Source organism: Arachis stenosperma, chromosome 2 (genome assembly GCF_014773155.1).
Source record: "Arachis stenosperma cultivar V10309 chromosome 2, arast.V10309.gnm1.PFL2, whole genome shotgun sequence".
Taxonomy (NCBI): domain Eukaryota; kingdom Viridiplantae; phylum Streptophyta; class Magnoliopsida; order Fabales; family Fabaceae; genus Arachis; species Arachis stenosperma.
In genome coordinates this window covers 120,004,153-120,017,205 of record NC_080378.1, presented here as the reverse complement: position 1 = coordinate 120,017,205, position 13,053 = coordinate 120,004,153, and the positions used below count along the sequence as shown (strand labels likewise).

General features: G+C 33.9%; 2 protein-coding genes across 3 annotated transcripts; both read left to right on the top strand.

Moving 5' to 3' along the window:
• Positions 1 to 3,828: 3,828 nt before the first annotated feature.
• Positions 3,829 to 6,002, top strand: LOC130961321 (F-box/kelch-repeat protein At1g57790-like). The gene is made up of 2 exons (XM_057887139.1): positions 3,829 to 3,983; positions 4,722 to 6,002. Exons 1-2 carry the CDS (start codon positions 3,952 to 3,954, stop codon positions 5,818 to 5,820), a joined length of 1,131 nt encoding a protein of 376 aa, XP_057743122.1. The 5' UTR covers positions 3,829 to 3,951; the 3' UTR covers positions 5,821 to 6,002.
• A 2,124-nt stretch (positions 6,003 to 8,126) lies between these two features.
• LOC130961320 (ABC transporter B family member 29, chloroplastic) lies at positions 8,127 to 12,868 on the top strand. 2 transcript variants are annotated; one of them, XM_057887137.1, is made up of 10 exons: positions 8,127 to 8,900; positions 9,800 to 9,886; positions 9,985 to 10,092; positions 10,259 to 10,525; positions 10,840 to 10,929; positions 11,131 to 11,347; positions 11,462 to 11,547; positions 11,680 to 11,867; positions 12,015 to 12,144; positions 12,512 to 12,868. In XM_057887137.1, the coding sequence occupies exons 1-10, from the start codon at positions 8,271 to 8,273 to the stop codon at positions 12,656 to 12,658; spliced, it is 1,950 nt and encodes a 649-aa protein (XP_057743120.1). In that variant the 5' UTR covers positions 8,127 to 8,270; the 3' UTR covers positions 12,659 to 12,868. The 2 variants fall into 2 exon arrangements, with proteins under 2 accessions (XP_057743120.1, XP_057743121.1); XM_057887138.1 differs by having other exon boundaries at positions 8,128 to 8,900; positions 10,840 to 10,923.
• The last annotated feature ends 185 nt before the right edge of the window (positions 12,869 to 13,053 follow it).

Here is a 13,053-nt window from a genome sequence, read left to right as displayed (position 1 = left end):
ATATTTTATACTAAATATAATATAAATACTTAATTTAATTTCTGTTTTTCTATCTTAATTTTTTCGGTCTCTTTTTTAATGTAGCTTCAGCAACTATATAATTATTTTTTTGAATAAAATATTTCTGAAAATAATAAAATAAAGGGGAACACGAATGATTTGATGAATTTACAAAGGTTTTCAACGTGCCAAGAAACAATTAGAGATTGACCATGGTGATGGGAGTTTCTGGCACACCAGCTTTTACCAGCCAACCAAAAGAAGACAAAATGCCAAACGAATACTCAAAGACCCAACAAAGCTTGCCGGTGATTAGATGTAAGGCTGTAAAGGGCAACCACCATTTCTTTTCCTGTGTTTCGATTGGATAATAATACAGAGGGCATTCTATTCTTTTAACAAACTTTTCATTTTAAGAGGGTATTATTTTTTTGTAACAAAGTTTTCATTTTAATTTAATATATACTATCTAAATCTCTTATTATTAAAGCAGTCCTAATAAAAATACTATTTATACATTAAAATCAATAATTAAAATTAATTATTTATTTATAATAGATATTATTATTTAATTTAATTTTAATATATATTTTATATTTTAATATATATTTTATACTAATAACTAAATTTTATATTAATCAAATATGATCGCAAAATGTGTATAATTATGATGTTTTTTTACATATTCAGCATCCATTTTGTTACTTGAGTACTCTCTTTAACTCTTTTCATACTTATGATCTAGGGATGGCAAGCGGAAAAGCCCGCTCCGCCCCACCCGCCCCGATCCACTTAGTGAGGTAGTCCTAAAATCCTAACCCGCTCTATCTAATGGCGGGCTGGCGGGTCGACGGACTAAGCCTGCCAAATAACTTTTTTTTTTTACTTTCAATTATTAAATAATATATATAAAGGCATAAAAAAATTTCTTATATTTTTTACTTTTAACTATTATAATTTCTAAAAGTATAAACAAATTATAATTTTTATATTCACAAATATTAAAGTCTTTGTAATTATAAATATCTAATAAATATAATTATAAACTAAGTTTTCATCCAAAACATAATTATAAATATTGTTCTCAAAGCAAAATAAACATAATTCAAAACATAATTATAAATATTATCTCTAAAACAAACTAAATATAATCTAAAATACTCAATTTTCATCTTCATTCTCTTGTAAGTTGGGTTGGGGGAAGCTGGGTTTTGGTAAAAAAAAATGTAAAAATACCCTTTGCTAAAAAAATTCTAAGCCCGGCGGGGAAGCTCGCCCTGCCCTGCCAAAGCCCGCCAAAGTCCACGATTTAAGCGGTGCGGGTTAGGCGGACTTTTACTATTTAACGATCCTAATTTTCCAGCCCAACCCGCCTTTTTTTGGCGGGTTACGCAGATCGACCCGGCGGATTTAGGCCCGTTTACCACCCCTATTATGATCATTAATCGAATTTCATTAACCAAAATATATATCTCTATTACTCTCTAATTTAAAAACTTTCAAAATAAAATTAAGTGATTGAAAAATGATATACAATTATTTTGCTCGGTAATATATTAATATCATTTTTAGACTAATCCAATTACATGCTAATCTTAATAAATTGACAAAGAGAGGGATTTAACTGATTTTTTTTTCATTTTGTTTGTTTCTATTTTTTTAAAAAATTAAAAGTAAAAAATAGGATAAATTACCAAAATAAATTATTTACAAATTAGTATTATCGAATTACAACTTTTAAATATTGCATATGAAATTACAACTTTTACATATCTATGAAAACTAGGAGAGGAATAGGACTGATTAGGTATTACACGTAAACCGACAGAAAAATATAATAGTTTACGTTGAAAAGGTGCTGCGGTTTCTTTTTTTTTGTGTTCCAACGTAAACTACTATACCCCTATGTGATTTACGTATAATACCTAATCCACCCTACCCTTCTTGCAATTTTCATAAATATGTAAAAGTTGCATTTCTATATGCAATATTTAAAAATTATAATTCGGTAATATTAGTTTACAAATAATTTATTTTAGTAACTTATCCTAACAAATATTGAAAATAAAATAACAATCAATTAAACTCTTCACTTATAAACTTACATACAAGTCTTCACTTTACTTAAATAGTCTTTTAGTATTAGACTTTAAGAGTAGTATTAGGTACCTAATTTTTTCTAACTATTTTTTGTGTGATATATTATTAAAATATTTCAAAGAAAAACTATTTACATAAACCCTAACAAAAATGAATCGAGATTTTTTAAAGTAAAAAAAATTAGTAAAATGATAAAGTCATAGGTTAATTTTTCTTAAATTGAAATAATAAGACACACATTTTATGAATAGTTAAGTACAATTTTGGTTTCTAACGTAAAGACTGAAAATTTTTTTCGTTTTCGGCCTTTTTTTCGCTACAAAATAGTCCTAAAAGTTTAACTTAATTTTAAAATCGTCATTTTTTACCAAAATTTTTATTTTTATTACCAAATTACTCATAACTAAAAAATATAAAATAAAAAAAGAAAACGGAAAAAGGAGGAAGGAAAGGTCGTGCTTTGGGGGGTGTTGTTTCTAGGAAAGAGGGGAAAAGGAGAAGGAAATGTGGAGAATATCCATGCCGCCGCCGCTACTCCTCGTCGCTATCGTTGCTTTCTTACCGGTGCTCCTTTCTTCCTCAGTACACACTCACACTAACGGCAAGAGAGGAGAAAGCAGAGGGAGAGAGAAAGAGAAGAGAGGAACGGAGCTGTTCTCATCGCCACACCCCTACCCTCATCATAATTCGCGGCGCCGCCAACCACCACAGCGCCCTCCTCGTCGCGGTTTGCAGCCTGCCACCACCGCATCGCCGTTCTCGTCGCAATTCGCGGTGTCGCCATCAATGCCACAGCCCTTTCCACGTGATCCGCCACCACCGCCGTAGCTCTCCTCCCCTCGCGATTCGCAGTTCACCGCCGCAGCACCTCCTCCCCTACCACCATCGCAACTCTTCCCTGCAATGTTGTTTTAATTTTTTATTCCTTTTTCTTTAATTTTTTAGATTTAAAGGAAGGTATTTTGTTTCTATTTATTCTATTGTTGTTGCTGTTGTTGTTGTTGATGCTTCTGGTTGTTTCTGTTTAGGCCTTTCTATTCCATTGTTGTTGTTGATACTTCTGGTTGCTTCTGCTTTTGTTTTTGCTTCTATTTCTGGTTTTGCTTTTGTTGTTGTTCTAATTCCATTATCCATTGTTATTATTGTTGTTGTTTTTCTGGTTGTTTTTGTTTGATTCTTGTTATTCTGCCTCTACTTTTTGTTTCTGTCTGCTTTTGTTTCTGTGTTTATTTGTTCCTCTGCGCTTCTGCTTCTGGTTGATTTTGAGAAAGAAGAGGGGAGGGGTATTTTCACCGAAGAACGATTTTAAAACTAAGTTAAACCTTCGGGACTATTTTATAGTGAAAAAAGGCTAAAAACGAAATAAATTTTTGACCTCTACGTTAGATACCAAAATCGTACTTAACCCTTTTACGAAAGTTATAAAATCAATGGTTTCCTATTTTATCAACATTTTCATTTTAAAAATTTTAAATTCAATAAAAATAAGATATTTTTAATTTCCAATTTTGCCCTTTTTGCTTTTTCACCCTCACCCAAAGTTGATGTTCTCCCATACACTGAAATGAAAGGGTAGCACTAGTAAAGGACTAAAGGCAATTAGCCAATTAGGTAAAGCATGGTCACGTGACTATCACGTGATTCACACGTGAGAGTAGCCGCCTTGCACGTGCCACACAGGCCATCACTCAATTTGTGTGTTGTTTGCTCCAATTTTTTTCTCCTCTCTTATCATTTTTCTCTCTCAAGTTGCCAACTTTCTCTCTCTTCAGTTTTTTCCCCTAAGCTCTCTCTTTCTCTCTCTAGAATCCAGCTCCTTTTTGTTGCTCAATCTTCAATTGGATTCTCGTAATGTCAGGGAAAAGAAGGAGAAAGCTGAAATCGTGAGCTTCTCCTCTTTCTTATTCAATTTTCAATTTCGGAATTAGCATCTCTAAATTATTTATCTTTCTTTAATTTTGATTTAGTTTAATTTACTTTAATTGGAGTAGTTTTGTGGATATGGGGTTATCTCATGATGGATCAGTGTGTTTGGTAATTTGTAAGAAATTTTGGTTTTTTTAATTTTGTAATTTGTAGTTTGAATTTCATAAGAGAGGAGAATAGCACTGCACTAGGGTTTACGGATCAGATCAGGTTTTTAGTGGTTTAGCTTTGGTAAATTGGATGAAAGATGGGGTTAATTGAGTGTTACTGTAATGTGATTCTGAGAGATCAAATTACTAGGCCTTTGATTGAGAGGAAGAATTTGATGCTTCATAGTTCATAGTATATAACATTAAATTTGATGACTTGTTTTTACTTTGCGTCTTAGGGTTTGATATCACTTCAACCCATATGTTTATTGTAGAATTACAGTCATCTTTAACAAACTTAGGAAAATCAACGCCTTAGGTGTGCGTCAAAGGAATTTTAAACAAAAGCAGAACATAAGTGTTAATTATAGCTTTTCTAAATGACAAATTAAGAGTTCTGTTCTCCCCTTTATCATATGCTTCCTCTAGTTCTATTGTTGTTTATCATTGGTATATCACGTATTTGAGATGTTATAAATCTCTTACTTCCTTCCCTGAGAACTTTTGAAGCTTTGTTTCACCTGACACATGTTTCTTGTTGTTCAGGTTAGTTGATACAATTAATGACAATAAAAGGTTGGCAATTGAGGTGAAAAATGAAAATTTAGAACTACAAACTTGGTCTGATCTCCCTGCGGAACTCTTAGAGTTAATCTTATCTCGTTTAGCTCTAGACGATAATGTTCGTGCATCTGTTGTTTGCAAGAGATGGCATCCTGTTGCTATTGCTGTACGCATCGTAAACCAATCACCATGGTTGATGTATTTTCCGAAATTTGGTGATTTGTATGAATTCTATGACCCAGTGCAGCGGAAGACTTACTCTGTTGAGTTGACCGAATTGAGTGGATCTAGAGTTTGTTACACAAAAGATGGTTGGTTACTGCTATACCGCCCCAGAACTCACCAAGTGTTCTTCTTTAATCCGTTTACTCGAGAAGTGATCAAATTGCCAAGATTTGAGATGACATACCAGATAGTTGCCTTCTCTTGTGCTCCAACATCGCCCGGCTGTGTTTTATTTACCGTTAAGCATGTTAGCCCCACAATCGTGGCTATTAGCACATGTTATCCTGGGGCAACAGAATGGAAAACGGTTAATTACCAAAATCGCTTGCCTTTTGTTAGTAGCATATGGAATAAGCTTGTGTTTTGTAATGGACTCTTTTATTGCCTAAGTCTCACAGGTTGGCTAGGGGTTTTTGACCCATCTGAACGCAGTTGGAGTGTTCTTTCGGTCCCTCCTCCAAAGTGCCCGGAGAATTTTTTTGCCAAAAATTGGTGGAAAGGAAAATTTATGACAGAGCATAATGGAAATATCATAGTAATTTATACATGTTCCAGTGAAAATCCCATTCTTTTTAAGTTAGATCAGTCAATAATGGAATGGGAAGAGATGAGAACACTGGATGGAGTAACCCTTTTTGCCAGTTTCTTATCATCTCATTCAAGGATTGACCTTCCAGGAATGATGAGAAACAGCGTGTACTTCTCTAAAGTTCGATTTTATGGAAAGCGTTGCATATCATTCTCCGTCGATGATTATAGATACTATCCTCGGAAGCAGTGCCACGATTGGGGCGAACAAGACCCGTTCGAGAACATTTGGATTGAACCGCCAAAGGACTTCTCTGGCTTCACATGAAAGAATTTTAGTGAGAAAAGTAAGCATTTCCATTATAGTCATGTACAATGCTATTTGTTATCATGCAGTTTCTAACTTGTATAACATTTGGATGTGGACAATAAACCAGCTTATGTTTATGCTTTATTAAGCAATTATGTATACTAGGAACTTTTTGTCGATGTGGTTTATTTGATTATCAATGCTTGTTAAGTAGTCTAAGATGCACTTGGTTAACTATATACTAATGTTTGTTTATAGGATTTTCTCTTCCTAGAAATTTTTTTTTTATTCACTATCAATGCAATGGTCCAACCAGGGAAATTAGCAACTTAGTTTACTTCTTTATTTTCTGATATAACTAGATTCAACATCTGTTTTGATTATGAGTGGCTTTGAGAAACATAATTGTGAAACTTTAACCTACTAAAGTTAAAACGTGTGTGCATATATATAATTCTAAATGAAGATTGTCCATTCTTCGGTTTCGGAACTTTCTAGCCTTGTTATATTTGGTTGTTCTACCTTATTTCAATGGCAAATGATAGTTGTTATCATTTAGTGCTTATGCACAATATTTGTTTTATCTTATATGTTGGACATGATCTATGAAGATTTTCATCTTTCAATTTATGTTTGGTTTGGTTTGGTTTGGTTGCTATCACAATTCAATCTATAGCTCCATCTACTATCTCAGAGAATGAAAGCTTGTATTCTCTATTTGGTGAATTGAGAAGGTATATTACTACTAATTAGTGTCAACAAAATTGGACCATCAATTGGTAGGGATAGATTTTTTTCATTAAAGAAGTGTAACAGCTCAACATTGATAAGGACCTTAGAATTTGGCGTATCAATAATCTCCAAAAGACACAAGAAGATGACCTTGTTTGAATTTTGATGATGATAAATGAAAAGAATGATACTTGTACTCACTTTTGTTTGGATATTTAGCCAATTTATTGTCTTCAAGAGTCAGATGTGACACGAAAATCGCATTATATTAATTTCTCGCACTTAATAAAAGAGAAGAGTACGAGTTTGTTCAATAATAATAAAGTCTTATCTCACTAAGTAGAATCGATTACATAGATTAAACGGCGTTATTAACATCTATCATACATCAATCATATTTATAGTAAGATTTTTTACACATAAATTTCTTGATTACCTTCTTTATAGCCTTTTCTGATTTTCTTCTATCTTTCTTCCCTTATTTGTCTTTCATCTGATTTCTCATCTTAGATGTTTTATCGATCTTCTCTTCATATGTCCAAATAAAATAGTTCAATGTTGAATTAAAAATAAGTACTAAAAATATTGTTCTTTATGGATGTAGTTAACATGAAGTTCAAATGAGGCAACTACCGTTGGTTTCATTTTCACACAAATCACATCACATTGTGATTGAAGATTAAACGACTCACAAGTGTACAAGAAGCCAATGCAACTTGTGATCATGCATTTTCATTTCCAATCTCACATAGTTCAATAGAAACTCGTTCATGCATGCATGTGGTTTCTTTTCCTAAAAGAAAAGGCATATGATTAAACGTACCTAATTCACAAACGAATTGGCTTTGCTAGAAACAAACAAAGAAAGTGGGAATGGAATGCTTGTTGAAAAGAAGAGAAGCTTCCTTTGCTTCACTAACACACAAAAAAGAGAGAGCATATTCTCCATACAAATGTTTGCATATTCTTGCACAGCTGCATAAGATTGAACTTGGTTCACAAGTTCAGATTTTTATTTCAATCAAAAGAAATGTTCAAGTACTCGAGAATAAGCCATTATTTCTTTGTTCTCATATGGTTATATGCCACGTGTTGATTGGAAAAAAAATTAGAAGCCTCCACAATTTTTTTCCTAAATTTTTTTTCAACATTTCCTATGTATTAAGAGAGCAACTAGCAATTCTCAAACCATTCAAGATAGTTTTCACTTTCAATAACGATTATATTATGATTGATTATACTATTTATACACAAAAATTAGTCATCATATAAAATGTATATTAAAATATAAATATATATTAATAACAAATTAATTCAGTGACTAATTTGTAGTGGTTACATACCATTTTTGTATTACTATATCCCCTTTGTTGGTTTTTCAACCTCAAAACTATGTAATTTCCACCAAAAAGTGGTTGATAGGAATGAGTCTAATTCTAAACTTTTTTATTCACAAAATTATACCAAAACTCCAATCAATATTAATGGAATACTCTTCTTTTCTACTACCCTCCAAAATTTTATTTTGACTACAAAATTATCATCAAACTTCCATATCAATTTCATTCATCAAAATCAATATATATAACACCTTGTGAATGAGTCACTCAATTCCCTTGATCATATTTCTTTTTTCTCTATTACCTCCATATAACATATAACACCACCTTCCTCTTCAAAAAAATTTTAAATAAAAATACAAAAAATAAACACCCAAAAGAAAGGGAAAAAAAAAAATGTCCTCCAATTCCATCTTCCTCCTAAAACCTTCATTCCAATTCTCAACCCAACACCATCATCGTCACCACCACCACCACCACCTCCTTCTAAAACCCAAAACACCATTTTCAAAACCCATATTTTCTCCATATTACCCAAAATACCCTCCACCACTTTCCTCTACTAGAATCCACAGCTCCACCACCCCCATAACCAAAAACTCTTCAAACACCAAAAAGAACGAAACTTTACGATTCCTGCAACCTTTTCTCATCTCAAACCGCAAACCCATTATCTTGGGTTGGCTCTGCAGCGCCATCTCAGTTTTCTCCCTCTCCCAGCTCGTCTCTAGACTTGGAAAATTCAGCAACACCGCCATTGATGGACCTCAATTGAGGAGTCAAGGTCTCATCTTGTTGTGTCTTGTGGCTGCCCGTTTGGTCTCCGGGTACGGGCAGCATGCCCTTCTTTGGGACGCCGCCCTTAAGACAGTGTACGAGGTTCGTGTCCATGTCTTTGAGCGTGTCCTTGAGAGGGAGCTTGGTTACTTCGAAGGAAGAGAAGGTGGTGCTTCAGCTGGGGACATTGCTTATAGGATCACTGCTGAAGCTTCTGATGTTGCTGACACTGTTTATTCTGTTCTTAATGTGAGTAAGAACATAATTTCTTATAGTATATCACTGAATCATAGTTAACACTCTTTTGAGAATTTTTTTTTGTATGTTCTTAGAGTAAGGATTGTTCCTGTTCTAGTATATTAGTTCAAACCATGTTAGGATTTTAGTGGATAATTAAGAAGGTAGAAGTAGCTTACTTACATACAAGAGGGAAATTTGTTGTGATGAGAGAGAAATGAGAGATTATTTCCTCTTCCGTGGAGGAAAAGTAATGTTGTATCTACCTTTTATTCATGTGGGTTCTTACAATTTTTTAAATCAGTTAAATGGTATAAGATTCATGTGCTGGAATAATTTGACTTCCTAGGTTGAGGACATAGGAACTTTCTGAGATTAAGTCATTGTTTTTGCTCTGAAATATTAGTTGTATTCTACATGAGCTTTTTGGGGGTTAAGTATAACTCAGTCTTTTTAATGGAGTCTGATTTATAGAACAAGTTTATTTATTTATTTGTTACATTCTAGGTGGTGTGTAGAACGAATGTTTTGTGTCAGTGTGGAACATGATATTCATGCATATACTTATGCATATCATCTTCCTCGAAAAATTCTTAGTTAGGCATGGTTTACCAGGCTATCCGTATGCCTTGTTAGCTAACATGCATAGACATATTTGTAAGGATTGTCAAGTAGAGCCAATGTTTCAATTTCTGCACAATTTCACTTTTATTCTTTTGCATAAAGTCTAGTGAGTGGATATGAGGTGTGCAGATGTGCAAGAAGCATTGTTCTATCATGCAGTATTCTCATTTAGATGCTATTTGCGTGTGCAAGTTTTTGTCTTTTTTTACAATCTGTACCAATTTTGAATTCATTTGCATAATGACTCTTTATATGTTGTTCTCTGATTATAATCCAATCTATGACAGACCATAGTACCTAGCACTCTCCAGTTATCGGCGATGATGGCTCAGATGATAGTTATAAGTCCAGTCCTTTCTTTGATTTCATTCACGGTGAGCGAACGGCTATAGCACTAAGTTGTCTTCCTTGACTTTCATTAATGCTAGATCATGAGCATATATTTAAATGTTCTCATGCTTGGAAATTGCAGGTCATTCCTTGCATGTCGCTTTTTGTTGCTTATCTCGGTCAAGAACTTCGAAAGATATCTAGAGAGGCACATCTTAGCATTGCTGCTCTCTCAGCATATCTAAACGAGGTAAACTTCAACACTCTGCTCTGCTTCTTGTTCTCTGTACCTTCAAGAAAAAGTTTGAAGGCACGCCTAATTTTCACAAACTTCTATTCTATTGGAACTCTTGCAAGATCATGTTCATTGTTTATTAGTTTATATCACAGTTTTATTCATGCTATTTTTATTCTAGATGCTTCCTGCGGTTTTCTTTGTGAAAGCAAACAACGCGGAGTTGTGTGAGAGTGCCAGGTTCAAGAGGCTGGCTCAGATAGACTATCATGCAAAATTGAACAAGAGGAGGATGAAAGCAGCTATTCCTCAGGTCATACAAGCTATTTACTATGGAACTCTCTCCATACTATGCGCTGGTTCGCTGTTGATTTCAAGAGGTTCATTTGATGGCCACAGCTTCATTTCCTTTGTGACATCATTGCTTTTCTCTATTGAACCAATCCAGGTATTGTTATCTGTTGAGGTATATCGTCAATTAGCTCGTGATAATTTTCTTGGTTGTTTGTCTATTCTCCTTGTCCACTGTAATTTTTGAACTTCCTTCCTAGTATTACAGAAGCCTTTTTGGATGATATTAGGTACCGGAGTGATTCTAGCTGTGCTCTGTTGGTGAAGTTATTAATTCCATTTCAACCTTTTTTGTGGTCATTTTTATGAGATGTATGTTTGTATTTGCTAATTATTATTTGCACTCTTAACATGGTTCAGCTTTTGAGGAGCTGTATTTGCTTATCAATCTGAAAATAAAGAATCACGCAGGATGTGGGAAAAGCTTACAATGAATGGAGGCAGGGAGAACCGGCTGTTGAACGCTTGCATGATATGACCAAGTTTAAAGATAAGGTGAATGTATGATACTTGATCTGCAAAAACTTGTTTAATCTTGTTCTAGGGAACACTTTGTGTTTGGAATTGGTGAAATTCCAATAAGAACGAAAGGAAAAAAGAGAATGATTGTTGAGGAACATAATTCATAACTCTGTTATTAAAATTTTCGTCCAATGTAATATGTCGCACTTCAATAATGGATCAATTTATCCTCAATAACAGGTGGTTGAGAAACCAGATGCTGTTGAGTTAGGCCATATTATGGGAGAGCTGAAATTTCGTGATGTCTCCTTTAAATATAATGATGACATGCCACATGTTTTGAATGGGTTGAATCTTAACATTAGAGCCGGAGAGATAGTCGCTCTTGTCGGTCCTTCCGGTGGCGGGAAAACAACACTTGTAAAACTATTGCTTCGGCTTTATAACCCTGTGTCCGGTGAGTCATTATTGAACGGCAAATATAAATCTCTATTATTTACTTTTAAAATCAATATATTGGATCAGATGTTTTTCATATCATTAACTTTTACTTGTATTCTTATGCATGTAGGCTCTATTCTAATTGATAACCATAACATTGAAAACATTCGGTTGCGAAGTTTGAGAAAACATGTTGGTCTTGTTTCTCAAGATATAGTAAGTTACTCATGCCTTTCTTTTTCTTCTCTGTTATGTAAGCAGATTCGTACCTGCATTCATTTCGCTGAGAACGCTTATACTGTGCTCGAATTCCTTGTGCTCAGTAATGCTGATGTATATATACTTTAGACACTTTTTTCAGGTACAATTGCTGAAAACATTGGTTATAGGGACCTAACAACAAAAATTGACATGGAGAGGGTAAAGCATGTAGCTCAAACTGCTCATGCAGATGAGTTTATAAGAAAACTTCCTGAAGGATACGAAACCAATATTGGACCGAGGGGCTCTACCTTAAGTGGCGGGCAGCGGCAAAGGTAACTTTTAAAGTTCAAACTTATTTCTGTTTTATGTATGGTTAATGCAGAGAACAAATTTCATGGTTGGGATATTTATGAAACCTCGGCTCTGATATATGACCTTTTTCGTTGATCTATCACTTCATTCCTTTCTCAAAATTACAGGCTGGCTATTGCAAGGGCGCTCTATCAAGATCCGTCTATTTTGATTCTGGATGAAGCAACTTCAGCTTTAGATAGTAAATCCGAATTATTGGTTAGAAAAGCCGTCGAGCACTTGATGGAAAATCGCACGGTAAGGCACCAGCTACAAGAATTGCTTGATCTGCCAAATTATTATTGTGCATTTCATTCATCTTATTTGTTTACACTTTCGAGTTTAATTCTTAGAAATACAAACATTGATTTATCTAACGAAATAAAAGTTTGAGGATTGATTTGATGATTAAAGTTTGAAGTCTAAAGCGCCCGACTAAAAGCAACCAAGAATTGGTGTGATTCACACATAAAAAGGGGGTTTCTGAGTTAGTTTTCCACTGCTATTTTTCATCTTGATTAGGAACTTAACTACTTTAATAGTTTGCTTGGATTTATTGGTCTTTTCTTTCTTGGCACAATATTGTTAAATTGTAGAATCATCAATCATTCCTTTTGTGTTATAGGTGCTTGTGATAGCTCATCGGTTGGAAACAGTTATGATGGCTAAAAGAGTATTCCTCATGGATAATGGGAAGCTACAAGAAGTTCCAAGATCAACTATGTTCAATGGTCACAAGGATTCATTGTTATCATCTGGCCTTGTTATTTGAATATTCTTTTGCTAGGTTTTAGTGTCACAATAATGGACCCTGCTTGAATACTTCTTGTAAGGGTGATGTATAGACACATAGTTTACTTTTCTTTTTAACTTTTGGGGGAGGTTAGGGGAAAATCTTGTACATCCTTCTGTAATCACAAATTACTTTGATTTAAAGGATATAGAGAAATATATTATTTATACAATCATTAAACTTTGTCTATTTTAGATTTTTTTTTTCTGTTTCACACTATCTCTTAGTCCGACAGGCCTGCAAATCGGAGTTTTATTTAAGGGTTTGTTGCTACTAATCGGGATTTGAACTCAATTAACTCAAGTTGGTTTATCAGATAAGTTTTTCTTAGTTGGTAATTTGTATGGAAACAAATTTTTGTAACTTGTATTTCA

Coding starts and splice junctions, on each gene's coding strand:
- LOC130961320 (XM_057887137.1), top strand. CDS start 8,271: ATGTCCTCCAATTCCATCTTCCTCCTAAAACCTTCATTCCAATTCTCA. Junction 11,868..12,014: donor AGTGGCGGGCAGCGGCAAAG/GTAACTTTTAAA, acceptor TCAAAATTACAG/GCTGGCTATTGCAAGGGCGC. Junction 12,145..12,511: donor ACTTGATGGAAAATCGCACG/GTAAGGCACCAG, acceptor TTTGTGTTATAG/GTGCTTGTGATAGCTCATCG.
- LOC130961321 (XM_057887139.1), top strand. CDS start 3,952: ATGTCAGGGAAAAGAAGGAGAAAGCTGAAATC. Junction 3,984..4,721: donor AGAAGGAGAAAGCTGAAATC/GTGAGCTTCTCC, acceptor CTTGTTGTTCAG/GTTAGTTGATACAATTAATG.